At 44.2% G+C, this 23,806-nt stretch overlaps 1 protein-coding gene across 4 annotated transcripts in view; it reads right to left on the bottom strand.

The window, feature by feature from the left end:
- Window positions 1–23,806, bottom strand: part of luzp1 (leucine zipper protein 1) — a 76,302-nt gene that overhangs the window by 15,712 nt on the left and 36,784 nt on the right. For all 4 annotated transcript variants that reach the window (XM_079573185.1, XM_079573186.1, XM_079573188.1 and 1 more), the window contains 2 exons: window positions 7,787–8,134; window positions 4,100–6,272 (listed from right to left, as the gene is read on the bottom strand). In XM_079573185.1, the coding sequence (XP_079429311.1) occupies window positions 4,100–6,272; window positions 7,787–7,921 (2,308 nt within the window). In that variant the 5' untranslated portion in view covers window positions 7,922–8,134. The remainder of the gene's footprint in view (window positions 1–4,099; window positions 6,273–7,786; window positions 8,135–23,806) is intronic.

Below are 23,806 nucleotides of genomic sequence, written 5' to 3'. Positions count from 1 at the left end.
AAGGAAAGACTGAGTACATCCTGTTCACCCCGGACTCACCTCACAGTTCCCCCAGTTTTGGTCCTCCTACACCTCAGTTTGCCCCCGCCATCCGCAACCTGGGTGTTATTTTTGACAGCGGCATGATCTTTGATAAACAGATAAGTGCAGTTGTGAAAGCGAGCTTTTACCAGCTAAGGCTACTGAGTAAGATCAAGTCATTCTTGTCCCGAGCTGACCTGGAAAAGGCCATCCATGCCTTCATCAGCTCGAGGATAGACTACTGTAACGCCCTCTACACTGGACTGAACCAATCACACCTCAATCGGCTTCAACTGGTACAAAACGCAGCAGCTCGTCTCCTCTCCAACATCACCCCAGTCCTCCGCTCTCTCCACTGGCTCCCGGTGGCGTTTAGGGTGGACTTTAAGGTCCTGATGTTTGTTTTCAAGGCCATCAATGGTCTGGCCCCGGCCGACCTTGCCGAATTAGTAACGGTCTACGAACCAGCCAGAACTCTGCGCTCCTCTGAACACACCTCCCTGGTCACTCCCAAGTTCAAATACAAAAAGTTTGGAGGCCGGTCATTTGCCGCGCAAGGCCCAAAGCTGTGGAACGCACTTCCGGTCCAGCTTCGGAACATCACAGAGCTGAGTGTTTTTAAATCACAGTTGAAGACACATTTTTTCAGGAAAGCCTTCGATACATAGCCACCGACTCGACTGCTGTTTTTATGTGTTTTTGTATTTATTGTTGTCTACTATGATTCTTGTTTTTATCCTGGAAAGCGCTCTGGGCACCTTCTGGTTGTTGTTGGGCGCTATACAAATGAAATTTGATTGATTGATTGATTGATGGTGACTCCAGGAAGTGGTGTCATTCCCACAGACAGGTGCCTCTGTCCGCACATCTGAGGGAGAGGCGTGTTGTTTGAGGATTACTGGGGTCTTGGTAAAGACCTTCCTCCCCTGTAGCCCCTGTAGCCTTTGTCTTGTTTAGTTTTGTCATAGACCTGTTTTTGGCCTGGTGCATGTAGTTTAGGCCTGAGTTGGTCTTGGCCTGGTTTACATGTGGTTTAGTACTTGGCTTGATATGGCTAAATAAATATTTAGAGAATGATAGTCTTAATAAAAAGCAGTACAATCGCCACATTAGATAGCACTTTTGCCTGTGAATGACATATTGTGTACGATAATCATGCCTAAAAGCTGTTGTGTGGTTGGATGTTCCAACCATGACATGATGGACAGGAAAATTCTCATTATTTTTTTAACGATTTAATCAAACATAGATATTATAATCAGAAAGTAATTAACGATAGTCTGTCAGTACTAAACTACATGGTAAATGGACTCAACTTATATAGCGCTTTTCTATCTTTATCAGGCCCAAAGCGCTTTACAGTAAGAAACCAGTCACCCATTCACTCTCTCATTCAAACACCAATGCATGCAGACACTGGTGAGGCTACTGAGACTTAAGAGTAAATAAATCTTCTCATCATTTCGTCAGAATTATAGCTATCACTCCACTCCCTCCTCTTCACACGCCTCCAGCCCAGTGGACACTGCCCCCCTCCCCCAACCACCTTCACCTGCCTCCAGCCCCCCTGCACCCACGTCTCCAGCCCCCACCATACGGACTTCCTCTAACACATGCCCCACCCCCGGCAGTCCACCCCCACACCAGTCCCCCCTTCACTCCCCCCTCTCCATCACACCGGACCAGGTGAGGAGAGAGCTGAGGCGACTGAAGCGGGGGAAAGCTGCAGGACCAGATGGCATCAGTCCCAGGCTGCTGAGGACCTGCGCAGACCAGCTCTCCGAGGTCCTCTGCCGCATCTACAACCTGAGCCTCAGCCTGGAGAAGGTCCCTGTCCTGTGGAAGACCTCCTGTCTGATCCCGGTTCCTAAAACAGCGCACGCCAGGGAACTGGCCCACTACAGACCAGTCGCCCTGACCTCCTACCTGATGAAGACGATGGAGCGGCTCATCCTCACCCACCTCCGCTCTGTGGTGAGCCCCACCCTCGACCCGCTGCAGTTTGCCTACAGACCCAACATCGGAGTAGAGGACGCTGTCATCTACCTGTCGGAGCGGGACGCTCACGCACCTGGAGCACGCCGGGAACGCTGTGAGGGTCATGTTCTTTGACTTCTCCAGTGCCTTCAACACCATCAGGCCGGCGCTGCTGCGTGGGAAGCTGGAGGACGCGGGAGTGGATGAACATCTCACTGCATGGACCATCGACTACCTCACGGACCGACCACAGTATGTGCGGCTGCGCAGCTGTGAGTCTGAGGTGGTCGTCTGCAGCACCGGGGCCCCTCAGGGCACCGTCCTCTCACCGTTTCTCTTCACCATCTACACATCGGACGTCACATACAACACGGACAGCTGTCATCTCCAGAAGTTCTCCGACGACTCCGCCATCTTGGGCTGTGTGTCTAAGGGGAACGACCTGGAGTACCGGTCAGTCATCATAGACTTTGTGGACTGGTGTGAGCGCAACCACCTGTGCTTGAACATCAGTAAGACGAAGGAGATGGTGATCGACTTCACGAGGAAGCCACTACCGCACACACCGCTGAACATCCAGGGGGAGGACATTGAGGAGGTGGACAGTTTCAAGTACCTGGGTGTTCACCTCAACAATAAACTGGACTGGTCCCACAACACCAACAAAGGGCCAAAGTCGCCTCCACCTTCTGAGGAGACTGAGGTCGTTCGGAGTGAGCAGGCCTCTGCTCAGGACTTTTTATGACTCCTGGGCTGCCCCCTGGACTCTGTGGAGGAGGTGAGTGACAGGAGGGTGTTAGCCAAGCTCACCTCCATCATGGACAACACCTCCCACCCACTGCACGGGCCTGTAGAAGAGCTGAGCAGCTCTCTCAGTGACAGACTGAGACACCCTCAGTGCAGGACGGAGCGCTACCGCAAAGCCTTCCTCCCCACTGCTGTCAGACTGTACAATAAGACTGTAAAGTAACATGTGCAATAATCTCTGCATCAGCTGCACTTTATTAACTCTGAGTGATCTTCTTGAATGCCGACTGTAACAAGTGAATTTCTCCTTTGTGAGATCAATAAAGGATTATCTTATCTTATCTTATCAATCTTTTTCACTGAGTAAGTTACTAGAATCAACGTATGCAGATCTAAATAAATTGTGTGGATTATGTTTTAAAATTTAATGCAATTGTGCCGGAGACATCAGGCTACAAATTCTATGATTTATTTTTGCTTTAAACACAATTTATAAATTCATATTTTTATATATATTATTTATTTTACCAGGGGGTGACGCTTCTGAGGAAGATTATACAGGAAGTGATCGAAACTAGTAAAGCAGGTAAACAAACCTTCTGTCTTACTTTTGTAAGACAGAAGGTTTGTTTACCTGCTTTACTAGAATCTATAATATTCTTGTAATTTAAATAAAGATCAGACCACATTTTATGACCAATTTATGTAGAAATGTGAGAAATTCCAAAGTGTTCACATACTTTTTCCTCCCACTGTATAAAAAAATGTCTAATAATAAATTTACATGTGCTAATTTTGACTAGTGCTTACTAATCAGGCTCTAAGTGTAGTGTTGGGGCAACAGTGGCACAGAAAATAAAGCGGGTCGTCTTGTGAATTGAAGGGTTGATGGTTTGAATTCAAGGCACTTCATCCACCTTGCCTCCAGTGTCTGACACCAAGTGCCTAATGAAGGCAAGTGCTATATAAATGTGATCATTTACCATTTAAGTGTGCAAGAATTGTGATAAACTCCAAATTGTGAGCTAGACTTTACAAAGCTATAGTTTTGATATAATTGTTGTGGTTATATAACCTACCCCTAAAACCAATTAGAATATTATGATTATGTACTAACTTAAAGAGATCAAACAAGAACTAAGCCAAAAGAAGACAATAACACAAGAAAAATGCCTCTAAATCTGTGTAGAACGGCACTGGACCACCTGTAGCACGTAAAAGACCATATCTGTAAAGCACTTTGCCCTATAACTTGTACGAAATATGCTATATAAATAAAGTGTCGATTGTTTGATTGACATACCTTCAGTGGAATGTAGACCACAGTTTAAAAAACACTGGACTGTAAACGTACCTATAAGGAAGTTACTGGTGGAGGTATGGCGCTCCTTGGTGGGCAGGGGCTCACTGGACAGACTGCTGCTGCGTCTGCTGCTGGTCCGGGACGAGCTGGGGTCGTTGGGGTAGATGGTAATACTGCTGGTCATCTTACTGCTTGAGGTTATCACTGGTTTGGTGGAAATTTTGGGTTTGCCGTTAGCAGCGTACGGTTCTGAGATGAGCATTTCCTTCCGGTCGATCTCCACTATGGCTGGCTTGATCACCGCTTTAGACCTGAGTGCCTCCCTTGGACTGCAAACTCTCTGGATCTCAATCCCTAGTAGAGGTTGCGAGGGCGCTTGGAGTCCGACCTCAGATAAGTGTGGGCGGTTGTGAAGTTCTTCATCAAAGGAACTTCTGGAGGAGGAACCTTCTGAATGTGAGTCGTTCATGGGCGTATATCTTGGGAATCTAGAAATTGGCACCCTATTGCTAGCAGTAATAGTAGGTGCTTCCACTATCGGTTCAGGCTCTGATGGTCTTGAACCGGTCGACTCAGTTTCAGATGCTGATGAATGCCCTTCTGAACCTTGATCTGTTGTCAATGGGGGAGACACATGTGATCGGTAGGCTGTGTAAGAGCCATTGGCTTTGGATATGCTTGAAGAAAGGGATACAGAGACTGACTCCTGGATCGTTTCTGTGGATTCTTGATCGGATGCTATGTCTCTATCTATTGCCGTGATACTGTTAGCATTACCATCAGGGACTAGGTCAGAGTTGTTCGATTCACTGTCACTCCCAACGTACAACTTTGAAAACTTCTCAGGACGAACTTTCTTGCTGCCATCATCTTGCTGGTTGTTGCCAGTCCTTGTAGGCCTTTGGTCATTGGCGGCAGGAGGGTAGCGACTTAAGACGGACACTTTCTGAGAAGCATTCATGGAGTTATATGTGGGCAGCCTCGAAGAAGTCTCTCTCAACCCATTATCAGACATAACTGTTGGGCTTCTAGGAGTTCTTCTGACCTTATGTAGCGGACTCTGTGCTCTCTTGCTAGCCTTTGAAGATCCATCTTCCGATAAATTACTCTTGATCTTCATTTCTCTCTTATGTTGAGGGGACAATTCTCTGTTCCGATGTTTTGGTGACATGGGCTCGGAAACAGTTGCAACCCTCTGATACTTGGGCTTCTCTTGTCTAAAACCAACTTTGCTGATAATCTCTTCATTCTCAGCTTTGCCGTTTTCTAGCACTTTGCTGTTGGCCCTTCCATTGTTGAGCCCTTTCACACAAAGCTGCGTCCGAAGCTGTTCCACCTGCTCGCTAAGGTGTCTCACACGATTCCGTTCCTGCTGAAACTTCTCGTGAAGCTCTCTGTTCTTAGACTCCGAGTTCTTCAAGTCCTCCTCCACAATCTCCAACTGTTTGAGACGGTTTTTGAGTCTTTCCACTTCCAAGGTAAGCTCTTTGACCTTGTTGTCCTCTTCTTGTGAACTTTCCAAGATATTTTTTTCATTCTGCACTTTGTTCACCATATTTCCATCTGCCAACTTTATGTAGTCTAGGCTCTTTTTGCGTGCAGCCAGTTTGCTCGTGAGAATGCTCGTTGAGGTTAGCTCATCTTCTATACGAGATCTTACGTAGTCTGCATGGCCCGTGTCCGAAGGCATCCCAAGCCGAATCTTCTGCTGTTCCAGTTGTTCCGTCAACTTGAAAATAACTTTCTCATCCTCCCGTTGCTTCTCCAAAAGCCTCTTACGCTCACTCATAAACGTTTGAGCAAATCCTTTGAGTTTCTCCAGTTCCATTGTCAAAGCTTGCTCAGCTCGCTCCAGTTTTGTCTCGGAACCTTCCATTTCCTTCAGACGGGCCTCCAGTGCTTCCATCTCAGAGGAGAGCTTCTTAGTTAGATTCTTCTCTTCGTTCAGGCTGAGACAGAGTTGACTGCAATCAGACTTGCTCTTCCCGAATGCTTCTTCCAGCTTTTCCAGGTCACCCATCCTCCTCTGAAGCCGTTCGATCTCTGTTTTGAGCTCCTTCGTGAGGTTTTCCTCTTCTTCAAGCTTCTCGCGAACAGTCCTGCACAGGTCCTCAGCTTTGCGCACCTCCTCATCTTTTCCCTGGATCTTTAACAGGCGCTTCCGTAGGGTCTCCACGTCACTGAGTAGGGTGGAATTGCTGCCCTCCGCCTGAATGATTTTGTCCTGCAGAGAAAACAGGACATGTGGTCAGGTCAATGTAATCAGTGGCCAAAAACATACATTGTTAATATGTATATCACAAACTAGGAATGTGCCGATCCGATATTTAGCATTGATGTTGGTAGCCGCACCAGGCACCAAGAATTGGATTGGATCGGATTTAATAACTAAATCAGGTCGGATCCACCAAAATGGATCTGTGGTTGCGAATTTGCAGTGGCTCCATTAGTACTACCAACCACGGCAGCAACTTGAAAACTCACTGAGGACGCTCAGCAGATGCTAAAAACTATTAATGGCAGAGAAAATATCCTTGTCGCCTTGCAGTGCTGTCACATAGCTTTTACAGAAGAGTCAGAACTCAGGCAGAATTGAATCCTAAGTGGTAATGCTGTATGTGCGTGTCCTCATAGATGATAATGAGCTATGTGCTCCTTGTGCTTATGACATTTAGATTTCTAAAACACAACACCAATAGTAGTAGTAATACAAGAGTAAACATAGTACTAATAGTAATAACAACATAATAGTCCAAGAAGCAGATAGAGCTGGACAATAATATCTGCTGCTATCGTTTTAGTGGCAAAAGTGTTTTTTTGGCTTCATTCACACATGTCTAAGCAATCCTCCCGAATCCTGCTGTCTAAGCATCTGCTCCGCCCTCTCCCGGTAAATGACTGACTTGTTCCCGTGTGACGTATTTTACGTCACGTGGCTGTGAAGAAGCTGTGAAGAAGGGACTCTATTCTTACCTACTCTGGACACGCCTGTTCTTTTTTCTAACCAAACAATAATGTCTCTGCGAAAATGTGCGTTTGGCTGTGAAAGCTACAGGAGAGAAGAGTCCACGACCCAGAAGTTGGAATTTCTCTCCATATGTTTGGAGATCTGTGATCTGATTGGGGGGGGGGTTCAGGGGGCTCTTTCCCACGCGCACCTGTCCCGCCGCGGCCACGTGCACGGCTGCAGAGGGAGGCTCAGCACGGGGATGATCTGACCGACACTGTGCACTCTTGTGCGGGTAGTGGGGATGAATGGATCCGATGCAGCCAATGCATCCATGAGAGCAGAGAGAGCCTTTTTAGTGTTTATCTGAGCGCACATGGTTACCGCGTCATCGCAGCGGCCCCGTTTAGAAGACTGTTAAGGCTGGAGCTTATTGGTTTGGGTGAACCGGCACACGTGGCCCCGAGGCTGTTATGACACCAGGGTTCAGTACCCATCCCTACAATACATTATTATCATTACAAAGGACAAGCTACATAATATATACAGTATAATACATACAAATATATATTACTGCCAAAAGACTGTAGTGTGGACTTTAATGATGAAAAGGACAACTTTAAAAACAAAACAAAAACATTGGCAGCAGATTTATGACAAAAAGTCAATTGAGCCTCTAGTGTGAATGGAGGTAACTTTTTCTTTTTTCTAACTAGGTGTGACACGGTGAATTAGACCTCAATGATATGACGAAGGAGTGATCTCTCTACCTACTCGGCACAACACATTACCTGTAGGTCGAGCAGCTCATCTTCCGCCTTCTGCAGCTTGTTGGTGGCCTCCTCCAGCTCATCCAGCCGGCGGCCCAGGCTCTGCAGCTTGTGCCGAAGGTGGCGGTGGGTCATGTCTTTATGCTCCGCGGCCATGGCTCCTTTGGCCCTCTGCCTGCCTCTCTGCCCGGTGTGGTGCGCTTGGGATGCTCTGCAGGCTACGTCCACATTGGGGGAGGAGTTAATGTTGCTAGTTTATGGATGTGAAGACCCCTACGTCAGAAGTATGTTCATCTGCTGCTCTTTTACTGGTTGTGGTTGAGAAGCCGTGAAGATCTTTCAGAGTGAAGTTCAGATGGGTCTTTCATCCTGGAGGGGAAAGATGGAAAATGGTTACATAAAATGGAATCATATGAGTGACGTGCTGTCGAGGCCTTCTCCGTCGACCTAAACATTTTGAAAATTGCCCAAAGATATTGTACTTTTGTCAAACTAAAATATAATTTAAAAATGCTCATTATCTTTATATTTTATAACGTGTTATTGTCATCAAATCAGATTTTAGCTCTGTATTGTGAAGGGCGGAGACTTGTGCCTTTGAGAGCCGTCTACCCCTAAACGCCTAAATATGTACTCTGCATTTGATCCAGCCTTTAATCATGTCACGTTTTAGTTTCTTTAGGGAAAGTGGAGGAAAGGAAAGAAAATGTAAAAGCCGGAATCTTGTAGTGGTGAGGAGCGAGTGTTAAACCCACTGACACTCACAGCTGTAGAGCTATGTTGACAAATCTTACTACTCCACTTCTATGCCATGACTTAATCGGTTTTAGTCTCATAAATGTTCAACTCGTAAATCTTTTTATGTTCTATAAGTAGCAACATCCAGCTTTGTGTGTTTAATTTTGTAGAGGAAAACATACACTTTCACACAGTTAGGATTAAAAGGTTCATATGGAAACTGACTTTATGGCGTGTTGGGCAGAGGTTTTCATTACTTGTGCACTTTGAGGAGGTCTGCTGGTTCTCTAATAACACAAGAGGGTGGAGTTTGGTATGGGAAATGCAGTGTCATATGGAGCGGTAAAAGAAAAGGGTTCTGAAGTACGGTAGACTTTTGGAGCAATGTGATGTGCTTTCAAGGTTAAGGTGTACTTTATTGTTCCGTATGGAAATTTATCCAGGTTAATGGTCAGAATCACCCGGCTGAAGGGGTGACCTATTGTACATGGTTTTGGTGGTAGGGGGAACCGAATCACCTGAAGAAAAACGAGGCATACAGGAAACTCCGCACAGAAATGCCCCACTTTATTTTTATTTATCTTAGTCATTTAAAAACTACACCTGAACTTCAGTTGCTTTAAAGAGGCTGGACGGTTTAATGTTCAAATGATGCATTTCCAACCCCTACATACTCCAGCAATGTCACCATTTGGCACCATGGCATTGAGCGCCTGCACAGATGTGGCAGGCCTGTAGATCAGTGGCTGTTTTTTGTCCTTTCTCATTCACTAGAATACTAGAATCCTGCTCTTATGACCGCGCATATGTGCGGGATGCGTTACTATGCCACATCACTCGTCTTCTCAGGCAAAAATTGCGTGGAGGTCTTGTTGAGAAAGTTTTTGAAGTATTTTCGTTGTGTTTGAGTTTTGGAATTGTCATCACAGTTGGTCAGTACACTACCAATAAAGTCGGTTAGATTTGCAAACCCTCGAGGGGAGCCTGAGGGCATGGTTTTAGCATATGTTTTACAGATTGTAAATGTAAACGACCAGTGGTATGGTTTCGGAGGACTCGCCGTGTAAATGTACTACTCTATGCTCCTGACCGGAAACGTGAACATTAAATTATGCTTTTAGCCATACTTTTCATGTTTTAGAACTTAATAATGTATTATTAAGATCTAAGATAAAAAAAAATAGTCACTGTGTTGAAGGTCCAGAAACACGGCAACTATTGCATGTGCTGCTTCTTCTACTTCCCCGAGCTCTTCTCGTGGCCCTATAGTAGACAGTCCGACAGGCACAAAATCCACAATGAGAGATGCTCGACTTTGTTTTGATGGGAACAGAGGCTGTTTGTGGTACATGTTGAACTTAGAGTTTTAGATTAGTTTTAGATCAATAAAGTATTTTCTCAAATGACAGTTAGCATAATTTTCAAGCAAAGCTTTGAAAAATAGTTGTTTTGAGGCAAACTTTTTGCAGCCTTCTTTGTCAGAGCAGGTGCGCTTCACAATTCCCAGGCCTAAAATGAGTCCCACTCCGGCCTCACATTGTACCAGCCCCTTATGGCTCCTCCTGCAGGTGGTGGAAGGACGGCCTCACGATTCAAACCTGTTGGTCTCTCATGAGGGGCTTCTGAACCGCTCTTTGTCTGACCCGTCACCTAGGACCTGTTTGCCATGGGAGACCCTACCAGGGGCACGAAGCCCCCGACAACAGAGCTCCCAGGATCATTCGGGTTCAAACCCCTCCACCGCGTTAAGGTGGAGGGGTCAATACAATGTATAGGTTGTAAAGAACTGAAAATGGTCATTTGTTGAATATTTACTGAAATCCACAAAACAGCAGTTATTATTCAGGCAAGAGTTCTTTCCAAGATGCAGCTACGCTTCAGGACACACACTGAGCTGACGCGCCTCCAGAGCATTTTAGCGCTCAGTGATGTTGTTTACATTATCCCGCTTATTATGCGGCTATTTGCAAACTGAACACACACAAAATAAGCTTCATTCACTTTTATGAAGGCCAAAAGCTATATTTAATGAATTCCGTGGCTACTATTCCTAGCTACTTGTTTGAAGGTGCAGTCGGAGAGGAGGAATGGTGGTGCATCTTTGGGTAAGTTAAAAGTCGGACTACCGTTAACTTCACAAGCGATTCCCCTAACGTCTCTCGCAGGGACAGGGAGATAGTGTCCTCTACTACTACATGCGGAGTGATATGAAAGACCTGTATTACAAGCACGAACTCAGTGGCCATTGCCAGCGGTCATTATTTTTTTCAGAGGTCCTCTATCAGAAAATAATGACCAGTAGAACGTTGGAAAATGCCATTCAAGTCAATGGAGCGTTCTACTTGCATCGTGAAGAGCCGTATAATAAGCATCGGGCTATAGGGGGCATGCATAATAATATTAAATAAATAAATAAGATAATTAATTAAAGGTAAAATATGGTAAGACGACAACAACTGACATAGAACAACAGCGGGATCGTATTTACAGATGTGTAGGTAATTAAAGTGATAAGATGATATAAAGTGATAGCAGCTGATCTAAGTGTGGACACACCACACAGTGCAATAGAGCAGATTACATCCATGAGTCTGTGCCTAAGTTATGAGTCTTGTTTTTTGTTCTAGAGTCTGATAGTGGAGGGGAAAAAACTGTTCAAGTTGTGGGATCTATGGGTCTTGATAGACCACAGCCTCCTGCCTGAGGGGAGAGGGGTGAATAGTCCATGTGAGAAGGGTCAGCTGTGATCTGACCCACACGCCTCCAGGTCCTGGAGTTGATCAGGTCTCGGAGAGATGGGAGCTCACAGCCAATCACCTTCTCAGCAGCACACACAATGCTCTGCAGTCGATGCTTGTCCCGGTCTGTGGTGCCGGGGTACCACACGGTGATGGAGGAGGTGAAGATGGATTTGATGATGCCCGTGTGGGGGAATTTATAAGTGGCGTTGAAAAGCGCGTTGAAAGGCGCGTTGCACTGCGATGACGGCAAAAGCACGCTGTTCCGTCAACCACAGCATGTTAGCGACTGATACAGGTATGGACTCAAACCTCTCATTCAGTCCCTTCCATTGGGCCCTCTACCTACCCCACTGTGACCCTCCTTAACATCGCCGCATGCTTTTCAAAGTTCACACACTCCACCCTGTACCACTGCAATGATTTTTATTATTTATTCATTATTTATTATTTTCATCATTGGTGGTTTACTCGATATTCTAATTCTAATTCTATTTCTATTCTATGCTTATTCTTCCAAACAACCATTTTGAGTTGATCTTGTGTGGACCATACACTGGCCCACCTCCACGCATTCCAAATAAATAACAGAAAGTGTAAGTGTTGGCACGGCCGCTGTGGAACTGCCCTTTCTCTCTGACCAAAACAGACAGCGTCGAATCACAAACATATGATTATAGGACCTCCGCTGTTCCTGCCCCCGCCCTGAGCCACAGCCACAGAGAGAGGAGGACTCAATTCCGGTTATGGATGTGGGCTAATGCAGGGCTGGTTGCTGGTTGTCAGCGTGGGAGATACTGAGACTAATAAAGTAAAGGTGGAAGAAAGGAAGGAAGAAAATGTGATGTGAGCAGGTTTGATCCCCAGCTGGGGCCTATCTACTGTATGTAGAGTTTGCATGTTCTCCCCGTGTCTACATAGGTTTCCTCCAGGTACTCCGGTTTCCCCTACCACTAAAAACATGCTGGTCAGGTGGGCCCACAGTGGCAGCAAAACCCTTCTATGAACAGAAATGGATGGCTGAGATTTTTTTTTTTTTAACCTTTCTTTATTTCTTTATTTAAGGATCCCCATTAAAGACTACTCTTAAACAAGTCAGGTGCATTAAAATACTCAAAGCAACATTAAGTCAGGTTATTTATTTATTTATGTTTGACTGATTACATGTCTCTTTAGATTTATTTTAAAAGAAAGATGATTTTTTTGTCTCTTAATTTCCTGAGGCAGCATATGCCAGTGTGAGATGGCTCGGTATATAAATGTACTTTTTAGTGCATTCGATTTTGGCCGAGGCAAAGTAAAATTAGTAAAGCTTGCCTTGTGCTAAAGCCATGTCTGTTGCAACGAGGGCTGTCACGGTATGAAAATTTTACCTCACGGTTATTGTGACCAAAATGATCACGGTTTTCGGTATTATCGCGGAATGTTTTTAAATGTGTGTTAATATGTTCAGAATGCATTGATAGTCCTACACAAACTGAAATAGTTTCAAAAAAGTTTAACAGTGCTTGTTACATAAAAAAAAATACAGACAAAGCCTTTTCACATCAAAGTAAAGGAACTATAACGATGTGTTGTTGATCGTTTCGAGGGTAGTACATGTACTATTTATAGCGTCAGAAACGAAGATAAACTGTCTATATCAGGAAAATTGCCGTTGTCCTTCCAGTGAGCTTTCGCTTTGCAGATTTGGGAAAATACCATCATTATTAAATTCATAAAACTGCAGCGAGAGTGAATCTATTGCAATCTGCCACCGGGAGCCCCGTAACGCATTGTGCCATTGTACGGAGGTATCCGGACACGGCTTATGCTGGCGGTGGCGCTAGAGCCGCACTATCGGGCGACTCGTTACATTCTCCCACAACCCAAAGTCCCACATCAGCATTTCAGCTAAAACGCCAACGTTAACTTACTTGCTATAGAGTTCGGGAAAGTCCGCAGTTACCATGGAGATCCGCCATCTTTGCAGCTGTTAGCATACATTTCCATAGAACATTAGCTAAAAACAGTATGAAAAGTGGAGAAAAAAGCCGTGGAACAACTCCGTTAGCTGCAGAGTTACTGCTGGTAAATACATCTAACACACTGTGGTGTCCAAGTGTTTTAATGTGAACAATAACTCCAGTATTTTAACTTTTAAAATCTCCATTAATTTACAATTGCTGCTAATCCCATAATGCTTTGCGATAGGACGTCACATTCCCGAACTCTATAGAGCTGTGGGAAACGGTCAAACAGGTGAGTCAGAGGTTCGAAGTATTGCTGCATTTAGAGACACTTTTCCTGCACGCTCCGCAAACAGGAAAACTGTCTCTATCACATGCATGTTGTGTGTATGTGTGCATGCCGCAGGGGTCGTGCATGCGACTGATTCGGCGCCTGAGGTAGTATTATTGTTTTGTATTCAGTGTCACGCCTTTGTGGATGATGTATACAGTACATGTGTTTCAGTCAGGTAATGACTTATGTAAATGTCATCTGTTAATGCTCTTTTCTACCGTGATCGGATTCTGTGATTATGTATAATCTATTTTTTGTTGTTGTTTCCTTTGTTTTTTTCCTTTTGTACTATGTTCCTTTGTATTATTTTATTGTATGGATTTTGGGGGTGGGCACTTAAGCTCTTACTTCGGCCCACTCCTTTTGAGTAGTGTTAACTGCTCAAATAAACAAATAAACTAAACTAAACTAAATTAGCGCTGTATGGGTCATTTGCTAAGCGTCTAAACACGTACAAACACAGTAGAGTGTAAAGTGGAGCATAAAGCAAGTGCAGTTGATACTGTATTTGCGTTTCAACAAAATGGCAATTTAGTAAAGAAATGAGTATGTTAGAGAAGCAGGTGTAAACCTTCGCACAGAACAATATAATGCAGTTTGTGAACCAGTGTGGTGTTCTTAAAGGGACTATACAGAGTTTAAAAATGTTAAAATTCAGTATGTTCATCCCCCTACATGTTTCAACTATGTCCTAATGTGTAGAATGAGCTCAGACCTGTTCACCACAACTGCCTCTAAAAGAAGTGCCGTCATGCACGAGCTGAATATAGAACCTGCTGTTACGCGTAAGACCTGAGGTGGCAGTAGTGAGTATATAAATCACCAACTTGCATCTAATCCGTTTTAACATTTACGAATAATATTATGAACAAATACGAATAATATCTATAATAATATAATATCTATAATATAAAACGCAATCGCGAGTAGGGCGGGGCTTAAAGGAATAGGCCACCGTTTTTATATACTAAGATATGTTCTTACCTCACTTTAGTCGAGTTAATATATCCCCGTCTGGTCATTGTCCGCGCGCTCTGTCACGCAAACTGAGCACATACGCAGCCTCTCCCATATGTGACATAGCTCCGAAAAAGCTCACGATAGAAGCTACCAAGCTCTTCCACGTGTTCCCTATTTAAATAAAGTTACGTGAAGTGTTTTCATGCGAAGTATATTTACACAGAAATGTAACGTGTCGATTTTATAAGCAAATAAAAAGGGGGACTATATTGTGAGGCGTAATTATACGAGGAGCACAGCGTCCGCGTAGTAACTCCTAAAGACTTCCCCCGCTCACTTCCGTCAATAACCTTTAGGAGTTACTGCGCGGACGTTTTACTCCTCGTATCATTACGCCTCACAATATAGTCCCCCTTTTTATTTGCTTATAAAATCGACACGTTACATTTCTGTGTAAATATACTTCGCATGAAAACACTTCACGTAACTTTATTTAAATAGGGAACACGTGGAAGAGCTTGGTAGCTTCTATCGTGAGCTTTTTCGGAGCTATGTCACATATGGGAGAGGCTGCGTATGTGCTCCGTTTGCGTGACAGAGCGCGCGGACAATGACCAGACGGGGATATATTAACTCGACTAAAGTGAGGTAAGAACATATCTTAGTATATAAAAACGGTGGCCTATTCCTTTAAGCTCCATAAGGGCGCCGCCATGTTTATTTCCCAGAAATCGGGTATTGGCCACGGGTCCATATGGACCGCGGTGCTGCTGTCCGAAGACAACCCGGCGTCACAACAACGCGAGTGCACGAGATCTGACTGCCGTGCGTGTGCGCGCATCCAAACAGGGCGATGTGTGCGTGCGTGTGTGTGTGTGCGTGCATGTGTGTGTGCGTGCGCGTGTATGTGTGTGCGCGCATCCAAACAGGGCGATGTGTGCTGCGCACTGGTAAACAAACAAACACGAGCTTCAAATCAAATACGCTGCTCCGAGTGCTTTAGCCTCCGTGTGCGGAAAGTGAAAATGAAACTACCACTTAACGAGCGCATGACCTGCACTGCGTTACTTTTTCTTTTTCTTTTTTTCACTCTGCTGCTGTGCCATTTCTTTTCTATTTTGCTTTCACTTGTATTCTAAGGTTATAACTGTCTAATCACGATCATTAGGCTATTCATTTCAAAACCACGGGTCCTGCACCGTGAACCGAACCGTTAGAGCTGAACCCCTAATATTTATCCATAAATATTCCACTGTCTCTTGAGTTCTATTCCCTGAGTTTAGCGAACATATTGTCGTTGTAGTACATAACAAAGCAGTACGGGTGCATCAAACACTCCAATTGCAGTTTGTTTGAAATTACTTTTCTAGCATTCATTATTGTAAAACATTTGTAGTGGCCATAGTTTTTGGAATGGGTTGGGAACCACTGGTCTACTTAGTGCGGGTCTACAGCTATACTGAGTGACGGGTTATAGGGACTAACTCATAATCTCAGAATCTCAAATGTGGAGACTAGCGAGGCCCGGCCAAAGGCCGGGTCTCAGCTAGTAACGAAATAATTACATTTGCCCTTGATTTGAGTTGGTATATATATAATAATAAGCGAAATTGTCACAGTGCGCATGTGCAGCACTTCCGGTCAAAGGTCAATCGGGACAAATGCGCTATCTCCCAGTAATCTCAATGTAAAACATGCATGAATAGATCGTTTTACAGGCATCAAAACTGTGGTACATTAACAGATCATCAAAATATATGGAGGGTGAGTATCTGTGCTTGGGCTTGGGGCGGTAACCAGGACCAGGGACCACGAGCGCGGGAGTCGCACGAGAGCCGGGGCCAGTAAGTCAATCACCAAAGTTGCAGTCGTTTTAGGCACTATAAAGTCAATAAAAAGCAGCGTAACATCCCTCCTCCCCCTCGTCTCTGCATCTCGCTGTCTGTGCTGATCCCTCTCTCCTCTTGTCCATTCACACTCCGTCCTTAGCTCTTCTCACTCAGGCCTCCGACCCTCTGCTGCACACTTCCCTCCCCTTCCGGGCACCAACCCAGCTCTTGAGGAGACAAGGCTGATTGGCACAGTTTAACGGTAGCTCCGATTTGGCACGAAGGACACACTGCGCTTCAAAACAGGTCTCGGAGGGAGAGAAGAGTGTGCAAAGTTAAAGTGGAGGTCCATTCCATTTCAACAATTTTCACAAGTAATTTATTTTTTCAATTTGTGCTAAAAGGCGCATTGAGTTGCCTTGTGTGCGAAATGCGCAGTATAAATACAATTGCCTTGCCTTGCCTAAAATGGGCCCGCTGAGTGTTCCTTGAGAGCTGATGGAACAAGTGCATTTCTCTATTCTGAGATCAATAAAGTCCTTATCTTATCCATTATCTTAAAATTCAATTCAATTAGGAAAATCCTGTCTAAAACGTGACTTTTAGACTGCATCAGGACCTGGCACCTGACAGTCGTAACTGAAGTCAAAATGTGATGTGCAGCTTTAACTAGGGGGGAGCTGTGTGAGTACGTCACAGCTGAGTGGATTACTGCAGTGGGGCTGCAGGGAGGAGGGGGGGGAGTGGGGGGAAGGGTGATGTAGATGTATTGCGTCTGACTCAGCACTAAAATACACACACGGGACACTCGCAGCCGCAATAGCAGCTAAATGCAGATGTATTGTGTCTTATGTAAGTTGCGTTAGGGCAGATGTGTTGTTTGGGTGGTGCATTCCATTGCATATTTCCATATGTTCTCTGTGATTGTATTTGGTGGTTTAAAATTGGTCTTGTTAAAAGCAGGATTGATTAAATGTTCTATATCTAGAAAGTACCTTGGGATTGTTTTTATTATTGTTGATCATTTTTATGAAGTAATTGTTTCTTGCGTGCCTTGCACTTGTTTTCGTTGTTCACAGAATATTTGGTAGTTTATCTTGATTTTTTTTTTTTCTCCCTCTTCTCTCTGCCACCCTGCATTCTCTTCGGAGTTGTTTGATTTCCTCATTCCTCCATGGAGGAATTGGTTTTGTGGGGAGTTTCTTGGATATTAAAGGTGCGATAAAATCAAGCGCTGACCTGAGTTTGCTGTTAAATTTTTCAATAATATAATCACAGGGGACAGGTAAAACAATAGGAGAACATTTCTCTACGACATGGATAAAAGTTGCAGCCACTTCATGGGTGAGATGACTGTTGGGGCCAGTTTGTTTGTTTTGGAATGATATGATATATGTTTTTGTTTTGTTTTTTATTTATTTGTGACCTCTGACCCTCCTTCCCAATCAGGCAGCCTTATCAGCTCACCTGTGGGCAGTTTGTGGGTGTCAGTAGTTGGGGAGGAGAGGAGAAACTGTTTTGTAACAAATTGATGAAAGAAAACCCACATTTGTCAACCACGGAGAATAAATACTATTGTTTGAACAGCATGCTGGATCTCCGCGAGTGCTTTTTGGGCTATTTGAGTTACAAACCTCCTCTACAAAAAATGAACAAAGACTGGCCACCACAAGTTACAAAACAACCCTGAAACAACGCGAACAGAAAGAAAAAGTCATCGCAGTTTCTGGATTTACGATCGCAGCAACGACATCAGAGGGCGAAAGCAGCTGACAAGCGGCGGCAGTGAGTAGTAAAATCAGCTGATCGATTTTATGAATGAGCACTGCTACGCAAGTCATCAGGCTGCTGAGCAAACGAAGATCCGAAAAGACTTTAAAGACGGATATGCGCATTTCCAAAGCGCGAAGAGGAATTAAGTACGCCTGTGGATGTGCTATGTTGTTCGTGGAACGTGTGATTAGATAAGAAGGACTCAAAATGAGCGAGGAACAGAAACAATGTGACGCCGAAGCTCAATTAAAGTCGTGCATAACATCAAGAAGAGCCAGGTTGGCAGCATGCACTCGAAGGATAAATGAGCTCAAGCCCCTCATGGTGGATGATACAGACAAAAATGTGTTTGAAAGAACTTTTGAACAGTTTGAAACGGCTGTTGATGAATTTAAACGGGCTAATGAAAAGGTTCAGCAGTTTTTGTCCGAAGAAGATAAGGAACAGGACTATAAAGACTGGTATGAGCCCAGGATAACAAACATGGAATATTTCATTAAGGATTGTGTAAAATGGAAAGAACAATATGATACTGAAATAAACATTGGAACACAAGACAGCATATCTAATGTTTCTCACAAGCATTCAAGTCATTCATCTGCACATTCACACAAATCAAAAGCCTCCTCAATTGATTCAGCAAAAATAAAAGCTCGAGCTGAACAAGCAGCTCTGATAGCTGAAGCAGAAGCCATAAAGGTGAAGCACAGCTTGCAGATAGAGGAAGCAAAGCTGAAAACAATGCTGGAAGAAGCAGAGCTGGCAGTAAAGATCGCTGCCTCAAGTGCGAAAATGAAAGCATTGCAAGAGGAGGATGATGTAAAACAAGGCGATCGTATGAATGAATATTTTGAGGAGCACAAAGACAGTGTTGACACAAGTAGGTTCAGCGTTACAAAAATGGACACGAGCGATTTTCTGCCACTAGGGGCAATACCAAAAACCCCTTTGCAGAAAACAATGTTGACAAGTGATATGCTCCCCATAACAAGTGAAATATATCCCATAACAAGTGAAAGACACCCAATGACAAGTGACATGGTCCTCAATACAAATGTCCCTGTATTCAAACCGCGAGAGAGTCAGTCTGTACATTCGAGTGAAAGTGAGAGTCAACACACAGTTGGTCACAGAAGGATTTATGAGCCAAGGCCTGCTCAAAGGCAGCAAATTCAAAGGGCCTATGGAACAACAAGGGCTGTGACAACAACTGATAAGTCAAATGAACAGAGGAAAACACAAAGTAATGATCTTGCTCAACTCATCATTTCACAACAAAAACTGTCATTGTTACCAGCAAGGGAAATTGCAACCTTTGATGGTGACCCTCTCGCATATTTGTCTTTCATACATGCATTTGAATACTTGATAGAAGACAAAACTGACAGTAATCAGGACAGACTTTACTACCTGGAGCAGTTTACTACAGGTCTTCCAAGGGATCTTGTCCGCAGCTGTTTGCACATGAATGTGAATAGAGGCTATGCTAAAGCCAAAAGTCTCTTAGCAGAATACTTTGGGAACGAAACTAAGATTTCAGGAGCTTATCTGGAGAAGGCACTGAACTGGACAGTAATTAAAGCTGAAGATGGGAAAGCATTACATGCCTATGCAATGTACTTAAGAGGATGCTGTAATGTGATGCAAGACCTTCAGTATATGGATGAGCGTGATAATTCATCCAATTTGAGATTGATTGCTTCCAAACTGCCTTACAAGCTTCGTGAAAAGTGGCGCACCAAAGCATTTGAAACACAACAGAGATCGCAAAGAGTGAAATTTCGACATTTGGTGGAATTTGTGGAAAAGCAAGCGCAAATTCTTCTGGATCCACTATTTGGAGATCTCAATGAGCCAACAGCTGCAACTATAAGAACAAGAACAATTATCCCAAAGAACAAACCAATTGTGACAAAATCAGTAAAAGACAAAAACAGCAGCTTCGCTACTTCAGTGGCTGTGAACTCTACACCTGATGAACATTCAAACAAACAAGCACCTCCAAGCAGACAAAATGCTCGAACACTGCCCTCTAGTGGTGTCAATGCCGATTGTGATTTTTGTCATGGAAAGCATGTACTGAATGAATGTCCGCAGTTAAACTCACAAGACCATGACAAAAGAGTTGAGTTTTTCAAGTCAAATGGCTATTGTTTTGGATGCTTAATAAAAGGTCATATGAGCAAATATTGTAAAAAGAGGTCGACGTGTAATTTATGTCAAAAAAGACATCCAACTGTACTGCACATGAATCTTGCAGACCTACAGAACCGGGAAAACAAAACTAAAAACCCACAAGAAACCCCAATAAGCAATGCCATTGTCTCAGCTGGAGATGCAACTGGGGCCGGGAAGGACTGTGCACTTGCAATTGTACCTGTTCGAGTGAAGTTAGCACAGAGTACCAAATACATATGTACTTACGCGTTTCTCGATCCAGGCAGCACCGCATCCTTCTGCACAAACAGTCTCATGAACCGTCTACACGCAAAAGGACGTAAAACAACAATACTTTTGCAGACAATGGGACAACAAAATCCCACACGAACATATGAGGTGTCTGGACTTGAGATTGGACACCTGAAAGGTGGCTCATACATAAGCCTGCCAAAAGTTTACACTCAAACCAAGATTCCGGTATCTAAAGACAACATAATCTCAAAAGCGGATCTCAGGTGCTGGCCACACCTCGATGAAATCAAATTGGATGAGATTGAGGCAGATATTGAGCTCCTCATTGGAACAGACATTCCCAAAGCCATGGAGCCATGGCATGTTGTTAACAGTGAAAACAATGGGCCATATGCAGTAAAGACGCTCCTGGGCTGGGTGGTGAGCGGACCACTAAAACAAGGCCAAACCACATTAGAAAACACTGGGCCAATTGCAGTGTCAAGCAACAGGATCTCTGTGGTGGAGCTGGAAGATCTTCTCATAAAACAGTATAACCAAGACTTCTGCGAAAACAGATATGAGGAGAAAAATGAGATGTCTGTGGAGGACAAAATGTTCATGTCAATAGCAACAAGCAAAGTAACTCTCAAAGATGGACACTACTATTTGCCCCTGCCCCTCAGAAATGAAAACAAGTCCATGCCCAACAACATTAAAGTGGCCAGAGAGCGCCTGCAAGGTCTAAAAAGACGCTTTATGAAGGACTCTGGCTATGCTGCTGAATACACAGCCTTTATGCAAGACATTCTCAAAAAAGGCTATGCAGAAAAAGTGCCTGATGAACAGCTGAATAGAGATGACGGTCATGTTTGGTATATACCCCATCATGGTGTTTACCATAAGAAGAAACTCAAACTCAGAGTTGTATTTGACTGTACAAGCTCTTATCAAGATGCTTCACTAAACAAAGAGCTTCCTCAGGGTCCAGACCTAACAAACACACTCATTGGAGTCCTGCTAAGATTTCGAAAGGATCAAGTTGCTGTTATGGCCGACATTGAGGCTATGTTTTATCAAGTCTTTGTAAATGAAGACCACAGAGACTGTTTGAGATTTCTTTGGTGGCCAGAGGGTGACACAAGCAAAGAGCCTGTGATCCACAGAATGAGAGTGCACCTTTTTGGCGCTGTGTCATCCCCAAGCATTGCCAATTTTGCCCTGCGTCAAACTGCGGAGGACAATAAAGACAAGTATGATGAGGTAATCACTGAGACCATTAAACACAACTTTTATGTTGATGATTGCCTCAAATCCGTGCCAACTGAGAGCCAGGCTGTCAAGCTATGCAGTGATCTGGGAGACGCTTGTAAGCAAGGTGGTTTCACACTAAACAAATGGGTCAGCAACAGTAAGGCAGTGCTTGAAACCATACCTGAGTCTCATCGCGCTGCTGTGGTCAAAGAGCTGGATCTGGATAAAGACAGTCCAAAGGAGCCACATCCAGTTGAAAGGGCACTTGGAATACATTGGAGGCTTAAAGATGACACATTTACCTTCAAGGTTACCCTCAAAATCCGTCCTGCAACCAGACGAGCTATCCTATCAACTGTCAGCTCAATGTATGACCCGCTAGGTTTTCTTGCCCCATTTGTGCTCAAAGCCAAACAGATCCTCCAAGAACTCTGTAAATGTAAATATGGGTGGGATCAAATCATCCCGGATGAGTTTTCAAAGTCCTGGCAAAGATGGTGTGAAGAGCTCAAACAGCTGAATGGATTTCAAGTGAAAAGATGTCAAAAGCCAGACAATTTTGACCCTGTCAAGACAGCTGAGCTTCATCATTTCTGTGATGCAAGTGAAACAGGTTATGGTACGGCAAGCTACATTAGATACACAAACCATCAAGATGATATTCATGTTGCTTTTGTGTTTGGAAAAGCACGGGTGGCTCCCATCAAACAAATCACAATACCAAGACTAGAGCTGTCAGCAGCCACACTAGCTGTAAAAGTTGACAGAATGCTGAAAAGAGAGCTGCACATGCCACTTACAGAATCAACCTTCTGGACCGACAGCATGACAGTACTCAGGTACATTCACAATCAGACCAAGAGGTTTCATACGTTTGTATCCAACCGAGTGGCTGTAATCCATGACCTGTCCAACACAAGACAATGGAGACACATAAACTCCAAAGAAAACCCGGCAGATGATGGAACACGCGGGCTGTATGTGGAGTCATTTCTCAAGTCTAAATGGCTGGAAGGTCCACCTTTCCTGGGAAAAAACAAGGATGAGTGGCCAAATGACTCACAAGATCCAGGGGAAGTAGCAGTAGAAGATCCAGAAGTGAGGAAAACTGTAACAGTTAACACGTTGCAAGTGGATAACACAAATCCACTATGTTTACTGATCAGCCACTATTCCTCCTGGAACAAACTGTTGAGAGCAGCTGCATGGATATTGAAAGTAAGGAAAACGCTACTTCATCAAATAAAAAAACAAAAGTGTGATGACCTTCAGGGAAAAGATACACGTACAAGAAGGGGGATGATGAAGAAGTGTGATGCAAAAGTACATACTCTAACAGTGGATGACATAAAGGAGGCTGAAAGAGCCTTGATTCAGTTTGAACAAAGCAGACACTTTGGACAAGAGCTGCAACTTCTCAGAACCGGAAGACGGTTGGGCTCAAAGCATTGTCTCCACAATCTGGATCCAACCATTGATAAGGACATTCTACGAGTAGGAGGTCGCATAAATAAGTCTGCAATGCCGGTGGATCAAAAGAATCCCATAATTCTGCCAAGACACTCACATATGTCTGACCTGCTACTGCGTCATATCCATCAGGCAGTGGGTCACTTAGGCAGGAACTACATGCTCTCCAGGCTACGTGAACGCTATTGGATCCCACAGGCTAACACCCTGGCCAGAAAGATCATAAAGCATTGTGTGTTTTGTAGACGCATGCAGGCAAAACCTTTAGAACAAAAGATGGCAGATCTGCCTCAAGACCGTCTGTGCCCAGACCAACCACCTTTCAGTCATGTTGGAATAGATTACTTTGGGCCTATTGAGGTCAGACGGGGAAGATCACAAGTGAAGCGGTGGGGTGTTATTTTTACATGCCTTGTCAGTAGGGCTGTACATCTTGAAGTGGCTCACTCGCTCACTACAGACTCCTGTATAAATGTTATACGGAGATTCGTATGTCGACGGGGACATGTCCAGAGTATCAGAACTGACTGCGGAACCAACTTTGTTGGAGCACAAAAGGAACTAAAAGATGCATTAAAGGTACTGAATCACCGAAAAATTCAGAA

Source organism: Gobius niger, assembly GCF_951799975.1.
Source record: "Gobius niger genome assembly, chromosome: 16".
Taxonomy (NCBI): Eukaryota; Metazoa; Chordata; class Actinopteri; order Gobiiformes; family Gobiidae; genus Gobius; species Gobius niger.
Note: the sequence above shows the minus strand (reverse complement) of the source record. Positions and strands in the feature narration are given on the sequence as shown.